Below are 20,417 nucleotides of genomic sequence, written 5' to 3'. Positions count from 1 at the left end.
GCAAAATAGGAACACGTTTTGTTTGCACACTTTATTCCCAGTTCATAGTGGTAAATCACGTAGAAAAATGGCAGAAACACAGTGCTACTGGGAACTGCATGAACAACTTATTTTGGGACATGGACCTAAAAAGACTCGGTCAGTAGCATCCAAGTTACTCAATCAACGGATAAATACAGAAAGTGCCCTGATCTATAGTCTTTCAGCTAGTATAATTATTGAGAACCAAAAATGGAAGAAAAAAATGTAACACCCTGGCCCACAATTTCAGTTCAAAAGGAAAATTTCAGGAATTATTCGCACACATTACTCCATAGTAAAAAAGGCCAGGATTTTCCCCATTTTTTTTTCTTTTTCCTCTAAAACTCTACAAAACAACAATATACCAGGGCAGTTTAACAGTCATCCCTCGTTGTCATGTTATCTGTCTCCAACATCAGAAATACTCACTCTTAGTCTTCTTAAATTCTTTGATCAAATACTGGGCCTCCTCCTGAATTCTCTCCTCAACACTTCTTTTCCCCATCCCGAAATTCCTCAGAGTCAGGAGGGCGAACCTGCGGCGCTCCTTCCATTTTTCCCCATTGCTGAAACCGATCCCTGAAAAAAGGGTCCATGATAAAAGGCATTGTGGGATGTTTATATGTTATAGAACAACAAATGTGGTCGGCTTACACCTCCCAGAGTTTTCCTTTTCCAGAGATTCTCTCACCTACCACCCTCCAACAGTGCCCCTCATCTCCCCATAGCCTCTCTCTCAAATGCATTTTATGTGGTTTAAAGCTCTACTCATTTCAGTGTAGTATCCTGGCACTTTACATAACACACATCATACAGAGACAGTGAATCATAAGTGTGTAAATCTGTCTGTAGGAATGTTACATAAGACAAATATGATTACAAGGAGTAGGAATCACATGTTACCTATACTAATAGGAAGTATTTTTTAAGAGTGTTTGGTCTGGAGAAGCACAATTTCTGGAGTTAAAACGTACCACAGTGATTGTCTTTACTAATAAAAATGTTTTTCTACCCATAACTAATCCCTAACAACAATAGGATAATGAAAGGCTGTGGAAAACAGAAGTTAAAAACCCTAGTCTCTGCAGTCTGCATGCAGCTACTTTATGAGAGTTTATAGGTCACTGTTCTATATTAGGATTGTAAACTATGAACTGCAAAGAACAAATGGATCTCTGTGAAAAAAGTAACCTGAACTAGACACATAAAATACAGTTCTGTGATGCATGGTACACATTCTTTTCAAAAGGCATTATAACCCCTATTGTTACTTTTTGATGACTCAGAACTGCCACTAGACAAAACTCCTACAGCCTGATTCATGTACATGCCGTTTTGCGTGTCCCTAATAGCGAATCATAGCGATTCGCTATTGAGGACACGCAAAACGGCATTCATGTAGGAATTGCTACTTAAATAGCGATTCCTACATGTTTTTTATTTGCGAGTAGCAATTTGCTACTCGCAAATACTCCCCATTCATTCCTATGGGCCAAGAGGCCCATAGGAATGAATGGGGATTTGCGAGTAGCAATTTGCTACTCGCAACTAAGATAGCGATTTTAAGGGTGCCAGGGGTGTCCAAAGGACGCCCTGTAGCACCCCTAAAATGCACTTTTGGACAGGTGTTGCGCACACACATGTCCAAAGGACATGTGTGTGTGCTACATGCAACTTTGAAAAATGCTTTAAAAAGCATTTTTCTGAGTTTTTGCTATTTACCGACAGGTCTGACCTGTCGGTAAATAGCGGCCCCAAAAGTCCAAAATCGCTATTTTGTTTTGTGTCATGAATAGCATTTGAGGAATCTCTATTAGAGATTCCTTAAATGCCATTCCACGCAAATATGCGAATTCTTACATAGCGATTTTTGCATTTGGTATCATGAATACCAAATGCAAAAATCGCACTCGCTAAGGGCCAGATTCTCAGAATCTGGCCCTTTGCGAGTGCAATTTACCTACATGAATCAGGCTGCATGTCTCTTCAGCAGGAACATTAATCACCAGAGTTATCTTGACATTTTTATTGTTGCCTGAAAACTGTTTGACACACAGGAAATTCTGTAATGGGTGCTTTTAATCCCATGCATTATTTCTAAACACAGCTGAGAGGTCAGTGCCAGGTGCGACTACACCAATCAGCAACGCCCTCGAGCCGACCCTTATGACATACTTAGCAAAATCATGGGGCTTTCAAACATATGCATTTACGTTCTCATGTTCTTAAACAACTTCAGATAATTATGTCACTTCATCACTTAAGTCTAAGTGAAGTCACGTGATATTTGATTCCAATGGAATCATAGAAAGTAAGGCCCACATGCATCAACAATGCCATTTGCGATTCCTTATTAGCAAAAAATAAGGATTCGCTAATAAGGAATAGCAAAAGGCTATGCATGAAGAAATTGCTAAAAGATTAGCGATTTCCTAATATTCCTTAATTGCGACTCGCAAATTGCGAGTCGCAATTAAGGAATACCTCCCCATTCATTCCTATGGGCCTAGAGGCCCATAGGAATGAATGGGAAGACATTCTCAATTTGCGATTCGCAATTAGCGAATCGCAAATTGAGAATGCAATTTTAAGGGTGCAAGTGTGTCCAAAGGACACCCTGTTGCACCCCTGAAATTGATCTGTGCACATATGTTGCGCACACACATGCCCTTAGGGCATGTGTGTGCGCAACATGAAACCTTGAAAAATGCACAAAAGTGCTTTTGTCAAAGTTTTTGCAAATTACCATGAAGTTGAACTTCATGGTAATTTGCTACTCCTATTAGCGAAATCGCTAATTGTTTTACTTTGATGCATTACATTTAAGGAATCCCAATTTTGGGATTCCTTAAATGCAATCGCAATTTAAGGAATCTCAATTTAACGATTCCTTAAATTGCGATTTTTGCATTTCGGATGGTGCATTCCAAATGCAAAAATACCAGTCAGAAAGGGGCAGATTCTGAGAATCTGCCCGTTTGCGACCGGTTTTTAGCTTGATGCATGTGGTCAAATGATACCAAGAGTCGCAGGCGATAAATATGTAAAACATGAACAGAATAAAACTTGAAATTAATAAAACAACAACACTTATTTCAAATGGACACATAAACTGAAACATCATTTACTGCCTAATTCTTTGAGTTTTCTATAGCACTATGGACCTTACTTTATCTGTTGTTAAGCCCTGTAAACAGCGGGGCTGGGACAATTTTTAGAATGAGAGTGCTGGTCAAAAATGTCACCACACTAAGGGCCTAGGGGATGTGAAAAAGAGTGCATTTTATGCACTCATCAGGGAGAGACTAAAGTTACTGTGGATGCTCGAGTTATACATTTTGAAATGTATTTACCCAAATATATAGCTAAAAATTATGCGCGGTAGAGTAATGTGACATGTCATAAAAATGGCTTAAAATAGCAGAACCAGTTGCTGATTGGGCTCCTCAATTTTGAGTTGGGAGAAAGGAATGACGACCAGTGGCGGCTACAGCATAACAAATATGGTGAGATGTGAAGACGCCAAATTCACCGTATATGATGCCGCACTTTTCCCTGGCATTCCACAAGCAGGAATGGAAGGACTTCCTTCCTCCTCAGTGGGACGTGAATCCAACCAATGCTAAGCTGCTTAGGATTGGCGGGAGCAAGCTAACCAAGCACTTATTTTGAGGCTGGGATCTTGTGCCAGCAATCTCCGGCTGTTTCAAAGCCAGAGGATTCCTGGGTCTACAATGCGCATGTCGGACTGTCCGTAGGTAGCCAGCTGGCCAACCCGACATGCAAACTGATAGGGGCATCAGTAATCCTGCAATAGCAGGATTCAGCCCCGCACCCACCTCACGCTCCTGATGTATACTACACAGCGAGAGCGGGAGGTAAAATAAAATGGCCTAATTACGGCATTTTTTTTTTGTGTTTGCCTGCTGCTCTTGCAACAGGCGGGGCGCTGCTCCTCGGCTCTCGTGGAGGAGCCGCCGCTGATGATGACATTAGGGGTTAGATGTAGGTAATTGACATTTACCGATTGGAAAATTCTGAATTTTACCGATTCGGTATTTTCGAATCGGTAAATGCTATGTAGATAATTTTTCGGTAAACAATACCGAATCGTTAAGATTCGGTATTTCCCGAATCAGTAATTACCAATTCGGTATTTGCCATTCATTCCTATGGGCCTGGAGGCCCATAGGAATGAATGTCAATTACCGAATCGGTAAATACTGATTCGGTAAAATTGGGAAAAAGTCAATGGTGGCAGGGTGTCACTTTGACACCCTGTTGCACTCCTGATTAGTGCTTATGTGCACATGTGGCACACACTGTCACATGGCACAGGTGTAAATGCACACATTTGCATTTACATAGGAATTCGTTATTTACCATCAACTAATAGTTGGTGGTAAATATCCAATCCTTTGAGCCCAGAAGCACTGTTTGAAGTGCTTCCTACATTTCATTTACCGATTTGGTAAATGATACCGATTCGTTATTTACCGAATCGGTAAATGTGCCCCCCCTACATAGGAAAAGTCAATTACCGGTCGGTAACGTCCGATTTCGGCCGTTACCGACCGGTAATTGCCTTCCTACAGCTGGCCCTAGATGTTATAAAGACTATCTATCTAAGCAGTGAGCATTTCACCTCCATGAAAACAGGGTGCATCCCAGGGTGTTTCCAAGCCCTCGATGGAGATTGGCCCAGCTTAACATGTTCAACGTGTGAAGAGAGTCAGATAGTCTCAGATAGATATTCACAACCAATATTTCAAATGAACATACTATTTTTTACGTTTTAGTAGCACCTACCTGACTGTGAGCTGGTAAGCATTATACATGACAACAACATATTTCAAACAGACATACCCTATGATACACTAAACAATATGTATCATTCAAGATCACAAAGTCAAATGAGACATAATAGTGATTTTTTTTTAAATAGCAGTGCTAAAGCAGGAAATATACCCTGATTGAGAAAATAACTGCTGGGCTTTACTTCCCAATTTTGCATTTTGCTCAGCACAAATAACACAGGGCATGCTACAACAGTGTTGCTGGCGGTATTCACACATGTTATATACACATTTACCACCAGTGTTTGCAGTTGTTAATATGCCACAGTTTGTCAATTCTCTACTGTAGTTTTAACTGTGTCAAGCTCGGGGAAAAACATATTTAAAAAAACTAAAATTCACAATGTGTTGAAATCATACTATGAGTGGATGCCGAGTGTCCGCACATATAGTGCAGGACTTTAAAAAAGTGGCACTACAGATGATGGATGATAAATTGCATTGCTTGCTAACAAACCACTGGATTTGTGTGTTGAGCAAAGAAGAGTACATTTTGGATTTGCCAAACCGTTCATTTTAAAATGAATACATTGAAATCCTCGTTCCTCTCCCACTTCAGGATAGACGTTTCCATTATCGCCTCAAAAAATGACAAAAATGCCACAGAGGGTTATGTCATTAGTTGGATGTGATAGTTACAGGTTCATTTATGGAAAAGGTTTATGAATTCCCAAGCAGATGTCAGCAAATATAGTTGTGATTGTATATAGAGTACGTGCCGCTCGCAGCCGCGGACAATGTTTGGGGCCAGTTTTGATCATTGTGCAGGAGGGAGAAGAACTACAGAGACCAGCTGCCCCGGGACTATGCGCACCTGCTCACTTACCTGCCCCGCCTTCTCCTACTACATAGCGGCTCGCGGCCCCTGCACCGCCGGACGCGCGTGGGTGCGTGCCGGGCGAAGCCTGGGCCAAGGGCGGGCACATCTGAGCCTGTCCGAGCACGACCGTGGACGGGACAGCGCCACCCTCTTAAATTTGCCATCGGAGCAACATAAGAAGGTCAGTGATCTACTGCTGGATTATTAACAACTCTGTCCGCATTTCTGCTATTACGAGTACCTGGTGCAGTGGCATTCTCTTAAAGGTAGAAATGGCTACAGTCAAGGTGGGTAAGGGGAGGAAATCTTTATCTGGAGGAACCATTGTGGGCACATTGGATCAGTTCTTGACCAGGGCGTCCAATGTGCTTGCGCATGAAATCGAATTGACTGAAAAAAGACTATCCATGGAACTGGTTTTTGATAAAAGGTCATCAATGGGCGGGTTAGCTTTGGCGTCGTCACCAGTGCCCTTACAAATAATTGATACTGCGTCTTTAGGCCAGGAAGGAGAGGGCAAGCTGCCATCGAATGTATCTGGCAGCATGTCTAGCCTCCCAGCGACCGTGTACACTGTTGTAATTGATTCATGCATTTCCCCCAAAAATAATGAGCTTCCAGGAGTAGCGAAACCTAGACTGTTAACCCGGTCAGCATCTAGCACTAAATTGGGGACCACCTACTCGGCACCAGAGCCAGTAGTTGAAAGAAAGCGTGGTAGCGCCACACTGAAGAATATGAAGGCTAAAATCCAAAAAAGTGGCAATCTGGAGACAATTCAATCATCAAGGGCCACATCCAGCCCTGATACACCTCAGTCTTCGGCACATAGACCTATGATAAACCCAGGTATCGGTGATATGATTCCTACTGATTTAGGAGAAGACTTTTGGGTTAAACTGGAACTTATTTTTACTGAGACCTGTCTGCCCATATATGATAGATTGAACTCTATAGAAGAAAGACTCTCCCTTCTTGAATCACTGTTTGTTGCTGTACAAGCAGAGGTTGGTACACGGGCTGAATGTGGTATGGGTAATATGGAGGGGCTGTCTAGGACAACAAAAACAGTCTGTAACCTTGTAACCCCGCAGGTCCCTAATGCTATAGAGGAATTATCTGCCCAAACTGTATCCAAAAACCAACACCAAAATCAATCAATATATAGCACAATCAATTTTGCATGCAGAAATGCCTTTTCATTACTGCCATTTCACATTTTCCATGGCTAAAATGTATTCCTCCTCAGAAACTCATTTGAGATGTCATCCGTGTTGTAATCAATGATGTCATTTAATGTGTCTTGAGTGAGGTAATATTTGAGATCATGAGCAGTGCGTTGCGGGTGGTGGGGCAAGTTATAGTTAGTTCACTGAACTATAACTGCCAAAGCTTGGTGTTTTAAGGTTAGACTATTACCCATTTTAACACCTAACTATAACATCACTTTACAGCTAATTTACAGTAAGAAAGGACATGGCAAACGATTTTCTTAATAGTCACAAGGCCTATTTCTGTACAAATGTAACCACTTCAGTCCTCGTTGTAGTTGAATACAAATATACATAAAAATTGCAAGACAAAACACTCCTCATGGCTTGCATATGACAATTACTTTTGACAAGAAAACATTTTTCTAATAGCCACAAGGTCTATTTAATGTAATTGTACCTTACTGCACACATGTAACCACTTACCCCCAGATTCATCAAGAACACATTTTGCTATTCCTTAATAGCGAAAAATACCGAATCGCTATTAAGGAATAGCAAAATGCTATTCATCAAGAAATCACTTACAAAATAGCGATTTCTAATAATTCCTTAATTGCGACTCGCAAATTGCGAGTCGCAATTAAGGAATATCTCCTCATTCATTCCTATGGGCCTAAAGGCCCATAGGAATGAATGAGAAGACAATCTCAATTTGCTAATCGCAATTAGCGATTCGCAAATTGAGATTGCGATTTCAAGGGTGCAGGGGTGTCCAAAGGACCCCTGTTGCACCCCTGAAATTGATGTGTGCACATATGTTGCGCACCCACATGCCCTTAGGGCATGTGGGTGCGCAACATGAAACTTTGAAAAATGCACTTTAGTGCATTTTTCAAAGTTTTTGCTATTTACCACATAGTTAGACTTCGCAGTAAATAGCGGCCCCAGATTGCGAATTCGCAATTTTAAAATGGTTCATGAATTGCATTTAAGGAATCTCAAATTGAGATTCCTTAAATGGAATTAATCGCAATTTAGCGATTTCTAGAATTGCGATTTTTGCATTTGGGATGATGAATCCCAAATGCAAAAATAGCGCTCGCAAAGGGCCAGATTCTCAGAATCTGGCCCTTTGCGAGCCGATTTTAGTTTGATGAATCTGGCTGCAAATTCCTGGGTTTTGCTAAAGGCCTAATTTAAAATATACAAATACACATAAAGATGGCATAACATATCCCATATATGCACACGCACACAGTGTACACATAGTGTAATCTGCTATTAAATAAAAACCTCCCTCCTGCTGGCACTGCTTCCTAGAGAGGCCAAGTGGTGCAGCAGAGGTGTCATGGGCCATGGTAAAAGCAAGGAATGATAACAATGATGAGCATGTGCTGATGGTGAGATGAAACTCACTGCAGGCTGGAGACGAGCAAAAACATAAAACACCAGCGAGGTAGACCAAAAAGTTTTGGGCATCAAGATGATCGTATGAAATTTGGCTGGGGAATAGGAAAAACGTTTAAGAAAAAACAGAAGGTTGTGAGAAGAGAACCAATGTCCCTACTTGTGAGAAGTTATTCAGAACAGCTGTACGGTGCTGGTGACTTAGGTAAGTCTTGTGACTTGGAGCTGTTGAAGACTTAGTGAACAATATGGGACAATATAACTGCTTACATTTGAGGAGGACCTATCAATCTTTACAAGTTTTACATAATTGAAGGTTTTTGGCACCTTAAAGTAGGCTACATATGTTAAACATCTGCACATATGGATCATTGATAGATTTCCTTATCTGCGACCGTATTGCATGATAGTCTCAGGCAGAAAAATCCAGCGACTGTAATCCGAACATAAACAAGCCCTGTGGCGGATATGTTTCTGATCGAGGGTTTCAACCAATGGAACTAACTGAAGCTTTACCAGTGGAAGCTCTGTGCATGCAATCCCCTAAATGAGGTCAACAAACTACCAGTTTGGTGGGGCTGAGGCACCGATGTTTGAATCAGGCAGAGCCTGAAATAGATAGCAGTAATCCTAGGTGCCATCAGTGTGTCTCGTCAGTCGTTGTCTTCGAGGGGACCCAGCCAGTTCTTCCACCCGGTTCTGAGGTGGTTCAGAGTCCCTGGGCCATTAATGATCAGTACACTCATAAGGAACTTGGCTTCCTGAAAGCTGAACTCTGGGTAAGGGGATTGAAGGGCATGTCACAACTAAAGGAATTTGTAAACTTGTGTGTTGGTAAGGGTGCAGGGGTCTTGGAGTTCCTGAAAGGATCACATATCTGTCCCCGACCACACATTGCCCATCAGTGAAATACCGATAAAGTCCCACCTCCCAATGCCTCCCGATGCTGGTGCCTAATGCAATCAGGTACCGTGCCAGAGGGGCGTCTGCTGTGTGAGTGTTGTGTCCCAGTGAGTGTGACATTGGGTGACCCTCCAAGCCAGAAGAGCGGTTTTAGTCACGAGGGGGGGGGGGTGCTGTGTGATATCGGGGAGGGGTAGAGCTTGGCCAGTATTTGGGAGAACCCTGAAATTGATAGCCCTAGTCTGTAAGCGGGATCTGACTAGCCCCCATTAAACCAGTCATGAATCACCAGGAGGTGAGAGGCTAAGCATTAGAAGTATAGGTTGGCCAAGCCACCTTTGAATGGGGCATGTGATGGAGCAAGGATTCGCACGTAGAGCAACTTGCTTGGATTCAGCCCTCTCAAAATAACGTTAATACACTAACTAACATGTTTGGTGTACTAATAATTGCACCACACAACATTTATAGTATCTAGGGGAAGCTTTCCAATGTGCTTTTACTAATTGTATTCCACTTGCATTAAAATGGCTGCTGCTACGCGGGATTACCTACTGCGCATGCGTCTGTCACATACACGTGACATGATGTATTTCTCCGCTTGGAGGGAAACGTTTGCTTCTGCGCACTAGAACTAAGATGGCTGCTTTGTGTCCTAACGTGCAAGAAGCTTGCACCACTGCTTTTGCTAAGCTGTTTGTTCTGCCTAATCATAACGCTGTAGTTAAAAATAAAGTAATGGGAATAGAGTAGAGATAAATGGTATACAGTGCATTCATTTAAACCTGTGTTCTAAACTGTTTCTCTTCTATTTTTGCATGTATCGAGTTTTGGGCCTGACATGTACTTCTGAACTCCATCTTTGGAGGAACTGCGACTGCGCAGAAAAGACTGAAGTCCATGAAGCACTGACCTTTGAAACCCAGCTAAGTCCTGACTTGCTAGAAGATGTTCGTGAGAGCTTCAACTCTTGACCCTTATGGAGGAAGATAAAAAAAAATTATGGACTACATTGTATCCGTTATTGATACATTCACTGCCGGGTGGAATAAAAGTGCATGAGAAAATAAATTGATGGGCGGGAATGCTAATTTCAGTTTCAAAAGAAAAAGTTTAATTCTGGTATGGCGTGATGACCTCTCCTCGTCCTTTATTCCAATCAAAATTGGGGATCCTTATACTTGCAACTTTGGGGGGTGGTACACTGCCTCGGAAAATAGTATGACTAGAATAGCCTTAGCTAGTTAATTTGTCCGACTTGTCTGAATAGCTGACCTGTCACTGACCTAAAGCACTCAATAGGCGATCGAGAGCAGAGGTGCTGGCGGAGCACTCTGTCAGTAGATACGATAACCCAATCGGGGTTCGGAAGCTGGGGTGCTGGAGAAGCACTCTGTCAGAAGATTCGATAACCCAATCGGGGTTCGGAAGTTGGGGTGCTGGCGAAGCACTCTGTCAGAAGAGTTGATGACCCAATCGGGGTTCAACTGTTAGCTGCAGAGAGGGTTCCAATGCAGGCGTTTGCCCTTTAGCTGTGGGTGCCAGTTCTAGCCTGAGGTGCTCCTATCCTGATTCAATTTGGCTCATACCTGTCCTGGTCTGCACCTGTTCTTTCCTGCTGGCACCTGCAATCTTGGGGTTCTGTCCATTATCCCAGCCCGTGGCCAGGGTTGGTCTTCACACCATTCTAGGTAAATATAAAAGTACATGTGGGTATTGTCAGTGTACGGTTTCCCTCTTCTTACCTTTCCTATGTTTCAATGCTTAATGAAAGTCTAATAATAATTTAGCATCATTTCAATTTGATTCTATTAACTCTCATTGACCAAGTTCTGATTAATGTAGCATGGACTTTGACATTTAAAGAAAATATTTAGATAAACAGGTATATGCATCAATATAGGATTTTGCGATTCCTAAATTGCGAAAATTAAGGAATCGCAATTTAGGAATTGCAAAATCCTATGCATCAAGAAATAGCAAAACTTTTTGCGATTCCTTAATTTTCTTTATTTGCGATTCCTTAATTTCAAATCGCAATTAAGGAATTGCATTCCATTGATTCCTATGGGCCTAGAGGCCCATAGGAATCAATGGGAAGGCATTCTCATTTTGCGAATTCGCAATTAAGGAATCGCAAAATGAGAATGCAATTTCAAGGGTGCAGGGGGGGGTCCAAAGGACCCCCCTCTGCACCCCTGAAATGTCATGTAAGTACATTTTACTCACACACATGTCCCAAGGGCAGGTGTGTGCGTAAAATATCAGTTTAAAAAATGCATTTATTTGCACTTTTGAAACTTTTCGCAAATTACCATGAAGGTTTGCATTCGCAAACGCCCGAATTTTGTGATTCGCACCGTTTGCGAATGCAAAACAGCTTGATTCATGTGGCTGAAAGTGTTTAAATCTTTCCAGAGTTTGTGGTTATTCTTGAAAATGTTTATTTACTACCTATTTTCTTGCTAACTCCCTTGATCCTTTAGGACTCTAGGTACCAGTGATTAGGATTGGCAAGTCAAGGTATAGGTCCTAAATGTAAATACTACTGGTATAAAGCGTAGGTTTACTTGTTCAAAGTGTGTATGTTGTTTATGGGCACAGGTGAGTATGATAAATTCTCGGGCAGGTAAAACCCGCGCCCTATCGCATGCTGGCAGTGAGCAAGGGATCGATGCCACAAGAAGGGGGTCGTAACCATACCTAGGGCCTGGAACCACATCCATAGTATGAGGAGAGGGAGATTTTGAAAGATATAAAGAAACCTTGACATTTTGTATAGGGATGTGCAACCCATTACATTCAGGGGGATAGGACTGCCATTTAGCCAGGTCAGATTTAGCCTTTCGCACCAGGACCAGAGGTTAAGGGACCAGGTAAATTCAGGGTGTAATGCTACTCAGACAATCAGTCATTTTAAACTGAAACAGAGGAAGGGAGTATTGTCCTGCAAGTCATACCAGTCTCAGGTGAGGGCCAGCATAACCAAGACTGATTTAGAGGGGTTCACCCAGAGACCAGACACCTCCCCAAAGTACTGAAGTATGAGGAGGCAATGAGGACCACTCATGGCGAGGTTTGCAAGGTAAAGAAGGACATCATTGGCATATAAGACAACCCAGTCTTCGTGACCCTCACTTTATCTCCATCCACATAGTTGTGCATCATTACCAATTAGGTGTGCCAGTGGCTCAATCACCAGATCAAAGAGGAGTGGGGACAGGGGGCAACTATGTCTAGTCCCTCGTCCAGGGCTAAAGTCACTGGAGAAAACACTATTAATCTGGACTCACACTGTGGGCTTGGAATATAAGGCCTGGACCAGGCCACAAAAATGGTGCCTGATCCTGTCACATATGTGTACTAGTTGCCGATATCCCCAGTCCACTGTATCAAATGCTTTTTCAAAGTCAAGAAAAAGTAAGGCTAATGCAGGTGGAAGGAGATGACAATGGGCCAGGGCCACATGTAGGTGCCTGAGGCAATGTCTCGTGCTACAGGCTGGCAATAAAGCTGGATTGGTCTGGATGTATCAAGGTGTGGAGGATCTGCTAGAGAAGGGTGGACAGCAGTGCAGCAGCGATCTTGACTTCACCATTGATGAATGAGGGATTTTGGCTTGTAATCAGCTCACTCTGCTGAAAGAGGCTCTGTTTTCGGGATCACCACAAACGTGACAGTGTCCACCTTCGGGGGAAAGGTGACCTTTTGTGTTACTTCATTATAAAGGGCGAGAAGTTGGGGAGTTAGTATATCATGGAATGTTGTTTAATGCTCTGCAGGGAGTCCATCAAGGCTGGGAATTTTCCCAGGGGTCATCGCGGACAGAGCTGTGCTTATCTCCTCAGACGTGAAAGGCTCATCTGGCATTCGGGTTTTGGCCTGGGACAAGCAAGGAAGAGCTATGTCATTAAGGAACAAGAAGGGAGAGTCAGGGTCCTCTCTGGGGGACACTGTGTATAGGCAATGACAGTAATGGGCAGGGCTTTGAGCTATCTCTGGAAGAGCATTAGAAGTGTTATCATGCTCATCAGTGATTTCAGGCAAAATCTGTTCGCCTGTTGATGGGAGGCCAACCAGTACAGCAGCTTCCCACTTTTTATACCCCCACCCATAAACTCTTGCTGTTGTGATAGGCCATAGAATTTTGGTGACTTACAGCAGTTAAAGACGGATTTCCTAAAGCAGGAGGCTCAACCATTGGGAAACTTTACTGTGTTGGTGTGCCGTAAGGCTTCCCTCTAGGTAGGGAGCAGGTTTCTAGCTGAGTGATATTTAGGGAGCGGGTATACTACTGTGCACAAATTTGCGCCTTGGCACAACCTCCCTGGTCGCCTTACTGGCAGCCCAGAGGGTGTCCGCAGTGGTGACCGAGCCTTTGTTACTATAGCAATACATTTCCAGTTCAGCTGTGTAATAGCCTTCCGGGACAGGAACTGTATTGAAGTCACAGCCTATCAAGGTTAACCACTGTGGGAGGTCTAGGAGGATCTTTGAAAGGCCACAGAGATTGCTTAGAGCTGCTGGGGGAGCATAAGCACTTACTATGTTGATTGTTTGGCCCTCAAGCATTTCAGTGATGGCAAGAAAGCAGCCTTGGGAGTTGCTAACATCACGGGAGAAGTCATAGGGAACGAGTGATGCAATAAGATTGCGACCCCTCGGGACCCACGAGAGTAGCCTGAGTTGTAAACCCCGTTGTAGTCTCTGCGGGAAATGGTTTTGCATGAGGTGGGTCTCTTGGAGTATTAGAACCTCAGGGAGGTGTCTGTGTGAAAAACTGAGGACTTCGGGGCATTTCACATGGTCAAAGAGACCATCAGGACCAAACTCATATAGAGGTCGTAATAAGGGTAAAAGAGTTTGAATGTGGTTGCGAAATAGAAGAGTAATTCGCCCCATCTCAGGAGGAGGAAAATGTGTGTGCCAGTAGCGCATAATAGGGAGCCGTGCCTTAGGTCATGGTGCATGAGATACATTGTAGATGTGTATCTGAGTGCAAGTAAAAACAAACAAATGCACAAACAAATCAGAATGATCAGCAAAATTAACATCTTACTGAGTTCCCAACCCTCCAACATCCTCCCACCCCTTACTTCCACACAGCACCCCATATTTCTACACCAGAAGCATCTTTCACCATAAAAAAGAAAACTGAGGTGCAAAACAATTTGGAAAATGGGAAAGAAGCAATGGGAATGAAGTAGTGAAACCCTCCTTAATCTAGGAAAACTGATGACCATCAGACCTTAATGATCAGGTTCAGCATAGATGCCTTGGACCCCTAAAGAAAGTTAATAGCACAGGAGTAACAGGGCGGGACTATGAGAGAAGTCAGTGTCTGTGTAATATTCGGTAGGAAGCACAGGTAGTCCTCCCGATGCAGGCCGTGCTCCGCTGCTTCAGAGGTCTGTAAAGAGTGCGCTAGGAATGGAGACTGACCCTGTGCTTGGTGGAGATAGCGAGGGGGATTTGAAGTGATTCTTGTGGCGTTGTTTTTGTGAGTGACTACAGTATTGCCGCGGTTTGGGCGCTGTTGCTGTCCCAGCAGGCTTGCAATATCTCGTCCCCCTAGATAGGTTCCCAGCATGTTCCCGAAACTGGCGTTCTTCCGTGAGACACAAGTAGGCAGACTCCGGGGGTAAAAAATTGGGAAATAAGACACGGTATGGGAGGCCAAGTGTCCTGAGGTTCTGCTTGACCTCCAGGTAGAACAACGTTGCTGCTGAACCTCCTGTGTGTAGTCAGGAAAGAGGAGAATTTAAGCTTTTAAGAATAGAATATTCCAAAGTGTACATTTTTGGTGAAGTCTGAATACCTCCTTGCTCGGAACTTTGTTATTTAAAAACAAAGCACAAAGTAGCTTAAGGAATCTAGGTTTGTGGATGAATTTCCATATCCTGAAGGATGGAAAGAGACTACAGCAGTTAAACAAAATACCAGCAGATCATTCAGAGCCAGAATTTCATAAGAGGTATTGAGTTTATGAGATGCTGCTCAACTTTAATTCATTATAAATTGATTTTCACTGCTCTGAGTATCTGCTCTTCGTGTATCTTCTATTTAATATGTTAGGCATGTCTAATCAAATAGTTCAGTCATTTAGTTTAAATGCCTCAATTGACTGTTTGGCATGCAACTATCTCTATTGACCGGGTCTACATCTCGGTACCGTCAGTATTGGCTGATGGAGCTAGTTAGTGGGTGCTTTGTGGCACATGAGTTGGATCTCATGTACTGCTGTTACATTTATAAGTGGAATGTATTCATCTAAATATGGCAATTCATTTTCCAGTAGTAACTACTTTTGCAGTCCCTTTCCATGTGTGATACTGATTCAACATGATGACAGTATGACAATAGTGATTTTAGTCATGTCAAGGAAGGATAGCTCATTTTCTTCTCTTTTTGTGGGAAAGAAGACGTACAAATGTAAATCAGTAGATATATATATATGCTCTGGGAAGCGCGAAACGCGTCGTGATGGCAGGGAACATCGAAGCTAAATAAATCACCTTTTTGCACTGAATTTGGATTCGTGTCCGTACTTGCAGCCTGGAGGAAGCCTGCGCCGTGCTGGATTATCCTTGGAATATATATATATATTTGGGAGAGACGCAGTTGCGGACTTACCCCCGTGAATATGGATTCCTGCAATTGCTGGTTGTGCAGTTGGGGACGCGAGGTGTTTGTTTGTTTCTTTGGGCATGGAAGAAACATGCGAGAGGGTTTTACACCACACTGCTACTCGCGCAACCACTTGGCCGCCCGATCCCGGCAGATTGCTGCCTGCTGGGAGATGCAGTCTCATTCTACACCCAGTGAACTGCGATAGGTGAATATCGTCATCGGAGGGCGGAGCGAAATCTAACTATTTCAGTTGGTGCAGGTGATCTACTCTGGTGGCAAACAACTCTTCTTCCGATCCACACTGGGCGCTGAGGAGGCTCTATAGCCGAAATGCATACGCCCGTTATCTGCCAAGCCTGAAATAAAGAAGCACCAAGCTGTTCCCCTTGTGTGGCCTCTGCCTTTCTTTTGGAGAGTTTGTTTGATATTGTTTCATCGCCAGCCAGAGGCGTGATACAGAGGCCCCTGCACATCAAGCTGGCCTGGTCAACACTGGCTTCCTTTTGCTTCCGCAAAAAAACTTTGTCTTTCAAGATATTGATACGGACCAGGCTCACCAGTACAAGCAGGAAGAATTGAGCGGTGTCGGAGTCACTGAACTCCGCTTTGGGAGAGACGCAGTTGCGGACTTACCCCCGTGAATATGGATTCCTGCAATTGCTGGTTGTGCAGTTGGGGACGCGAGGTGTTTGTTTGTTTCTTTGGGCATGGAAGAAACATGCGAGAGGGTTTTACACCACACTGCTACTCGCGCAACCACTTGGCCGCCCGATCCCGGCAGATTGCTGCCTGCTGGGAGATGCAGTCTCATTCTACACCCAGTGAACTGCGATAGGTGAATATCGTCATCGGAGGGCGGAGCGAAATCTAACTATTTCAGTTGGTGCAGGTGATCTACTCTGGTGGCAAACAACTCTTCTTCCGATCCACACTGGGCGCTGAGGAGGCTCTATAGCCGAAATGCATACGCCCGTTATCTGCCAAGCCTGAAATAAAGAAGCACCAAGCTGTTCCCCTTGTGTGGCCTCTGCCTTTCTTTTGGAGAGTTTGTTTGATATATATATATATATATATATATAAATATAAAGTTTGTAAGTAAACACAATGTAAAGCAAACAAATTGATGAAACATTCACAGAAGTTATGTTACTTACCCTGACACATGCACAGCTAAATAGATGAAAACCCCGCTAAAGAGGCTTATAATATTTCCCGTTGTTGTCTCTGCTACTATACTAAAGCAGTATGTCCAGTCTCACAGCTTAATATTTCAGTGACATTGATGAAGTGAAGCAAGTGAAGAAAAATATTATATTGAAGTAATTGTACTCCCACAGTGTATTGTTTGAGCTTGTTTTTTTTTTATAGCTAAGGGGATTTTGGTTCTCTCAAAAAGAAAGGACCACCTTTGAGTTTCTAGATCTCTAAGGAGCTATCGTCCTATTTTCGGTGCAAGAGTGCTGCTGATCCCAGGGTAAAGACTCAACCTCATAACATGGAAACCTTTGGTTTGGAATGATGGAAAATCCAATAAGTGATTGGGTCATTAATTGCTCCTATTTAATTAGGTCTGGGAGTTAAGTAGCCAAATGTGTATTTTAAAAGTCTTAATAGGGTACTCCTAGTTTGACTGAGTCTCAAATTCTTGAGGTTCATTGTTACTCTATGACATTCCCAGTACGCAAATGTAGATTTCTTTTAAAATTATATTTTCTGAACCAAAAACTTGATTAAAAAAAAAGAATTTTGGGCAGTACATATTGAGACCTCAGATGTGTACCAAAGCTGGTTTGCTTAAAGATTGGATGGTAAGTGAAAAAAGCTGCAATTTCACAAAGAAGTGCTACAAGGAGAAGAATGCAGTGGTGAAGTTTTCACTGTTCTAAGGATAGTAAGGATGTGTCAATTCAGCCAGTGCATTTGTCTCCTAATATAACATTTCTGCCAAAAATTAAAAGATTTTTCATTGCTACTCGAATCAACGCGAATTACTTACTTTATTAGTCTTACTATGAGAGTCCATTAAGGAACAATGATCAGTTACTAAACTTACCATGCCCTTTTGTGCAGCTGAGGAACACAGGGTAGTCTCCCCTGTCAGCAAAGTCATCTGCTTGATCGATCAGAGCCTCCTTCATTGCATCATAACCACAGATCACCAAACTTGGCTTGGTACCCAAGTAAATTGTATACACTGGACCATACTTTTTATGGAGCTGTAAAAAACATAATAGTCAGCAAGTAACTCATTTAAGAAACTTGAGATTATAAATAAACTTGAGCACCATATAAAAACTGAAAAAATAGATGAGAATAAAATAAACCAATTACGATTCAACAAAATAAATACACATTATCAAATAAATGTAGTATATCTTAAGGAAATGTGTTGATAAATTACAATAATACCACATGGCCAGCAATATTTTGGTTATGTAAAAAAATCCGAATTCCTCCTGAAAAGTATACATTTAAATAATATGGAACCTAATTATCCAACTACAGAAACTGAGGGGGTATGTACAATAGAAGTGGCGGAGTGAGGCATTAGCCATCATGGCTTAACGCCTCACTCCGCCACTTCTGAAAAGCAAGGCTGCACCATATTTACAACAATATGGTGCAGCCTTGTGTTTCCCCCTGTGATGGCGCTACACTTAGCAGTGTAGCGCCAGCGCAGGCACCCTTGCACCATAGTGCAAGGGTGTCTGCGTGCAGGGGAGGATTGTTTATGGGTAGGAAGGTGTCCCTTCCTGTGCATAAAAAATCCTGAAATTCCATTTTGTCACTTTCATGTGTGCTGCTTAACCCCTTCGCTGCTAGGCCTTTTCCCCTCCTGTGCTGAGGCTTTTTTTGGCGTTTTGGAGTAGTGCGCGCTTAGGCCCTTGTAACTTTTTGACCACATAAGGTATCCACGCCAAATTTGCGTCCTTTTCTTCCAACATCATGTGGATTCTAAAGGCGCCCTGGGTTTGTGGATTCCCTTGGAGGGGGCCCAGAAATTTAGCAAAATATAGTGATTTTTTTGTTTTTTTCAGAAAAATGGGAAAAACGGGCTGCAAATGAAAGCCTCTGGGTGTTTCCCTGAAAATGGTATCACAAAAAGGTTTGTGGGGCTGAAATCTCCATTTTCTCAGCTTTCAGGGAATGACAGACTTTTGTCAGAGAACCGAAATTTTTCACTCAGTTTTGGCATTTTTCTGGGACATAGCCTATTTTTGCTATTTTTAGAGCTTTCCACCTCCTTCCAGTTAATGGTAGAAATGAGTTTGAAAGCAATAATGGATCCTGGAAAGCTTTACATTTTCGAAAAGTAGACAAAATTCTGAATTCAGAAAGGGGTCATTTGTCTAAATCCATGAAGGTTTCGTTATAGAAACTAACAGTTAGATATTGGAATATTTGAAATTTTGTTGAAAAAAACAGCCTTTTGTCTCAACGTTTTCACCTATAACTTTTTCTAATTTTGACAGCTCTTGGAAAGCAATATACCGTTACATCCGTTAGACCTTCCTGGTTGTGGGGATATATAGGACTTGTAGTTTCACCAAGAACCCGACGAACCCAGATCCAAAAACTGAGCAGCAACTTGCAATGGTATTTTTTCATTTACTGGGTATAGTGCACTTTGTCTTGGAAAATGTATACATGGAATAATCTGTATGAAAGACACCTATGTATTTCTGAATTGGGTACAAATTATAGACTTCAGAAACAGTATATAATTGCACATTTTCAAAGTTGGGAATACTCATACTAGCATGAGAATTATTGGTCATTTTTCATAAAGATTTTTTTTTTACTCAATGTCTTTCATTCAAAGGGAGAAATGCATGAAAGCTCAATTGGTAATAACAGTTGATTTACAAATCTGAATTACCCCAAGTGTCCCGATAAAAACGGTACCTCACTTGTGTGGGTCGGCCTTGTGCCTGCGACAGGAAACGGCGGAAAATGCAACGTGGTCACACCTAAATTTAGCAGTTACAAATTGACCCTTTTTTGGCAAAGTGCCTACCTGTAGTTTTTGCACCCTAGCTCTGCCGGCACCTAGGGAAACCTTGCAAACCTATACATTTTTGAAAAGTAGACACCCAGGGGAATTCAGGATGGGGTGACTCGACTGCCTACCACCAGGTTTTGTTACCCAGAATCCCTTGCAAAGCTAAGTTTTTCACAAAATAAACACATTTTCCTCACATTTCTGTGGTGGAAAGTTCTGGAATCTGCGTGGATCAACAAATTTCCACCCACCCAGCGTGCCCCCAGGTCTCCCGAAAAAAACGGTACCTCACTTGCGTGGGTAGGCATAGTGGCTGCGACATGAAACAGCGCAAAACGCAGCATGGTCGCACCTCAATTTCCCAGTGAAATTTAGCACGATTCGGACAAAAAGACTACCTTTTGTTTTTGCGCCGTAGCTCTGCCAGCACCTAGGGAAACCTAGCAAACCTATACATTTTTGAAAACTAGACACCCAGGGAAATTCAGGATGGGGTGACTCGCCTGCCTATCCCCAGGTTTTGTTACCCAGAATCCCTTGCAAACATAAAAATTTGACCAAAA

The 20,417-nt window shown here is 42.6% G+C and overlaps 1 protein-coding gene across 2 annotated transcripts in view; it reads right to left on the bottom strand.

Moving 5' to 3' along the window:
- LOC144781709 (cytochrome P450 2F3-like) overlaps window positions 1-20,417 on the bottom strand; it is a 970,074-nt gene that overhangs the window by 120,821 nt on the left and 828,836 nt on the right. For both annotated transcript variants that reach the window (XM_078660683.1, XM_078660684.1), the window contains 2 exons: window positions 17,905-18,067; window positions 451-600 (listed from right to left, as the gene is read on the bottom strand). In XM_078660683.1, coding sequence (XP_078516809.1) covers window positions 451-600; window positions 17,905-18,067 — 313 coding nt within the window. The remainder of the gene's footprint in view (window positions 1-450; window positions 601-17,904; window positions 18,068-20,417) is intronic.

Source organism: Lissotriton helveticus, chromosome 9 (genome assembly GCF_964261635.1).
Source record: "Lissotriton helveticus chromosome 9, aLisHel1.1, whole genome shotgun sequence".
Lineage (NCBI taxonomy): Eukaryota > Metazoa > Chordata > Amphibia > Caudata > Salamandridae > Lissotriton > Lissotriton helveticus.
This window is presented reverse-complemented; position numbering and strand designations above follow the sequence as displayed.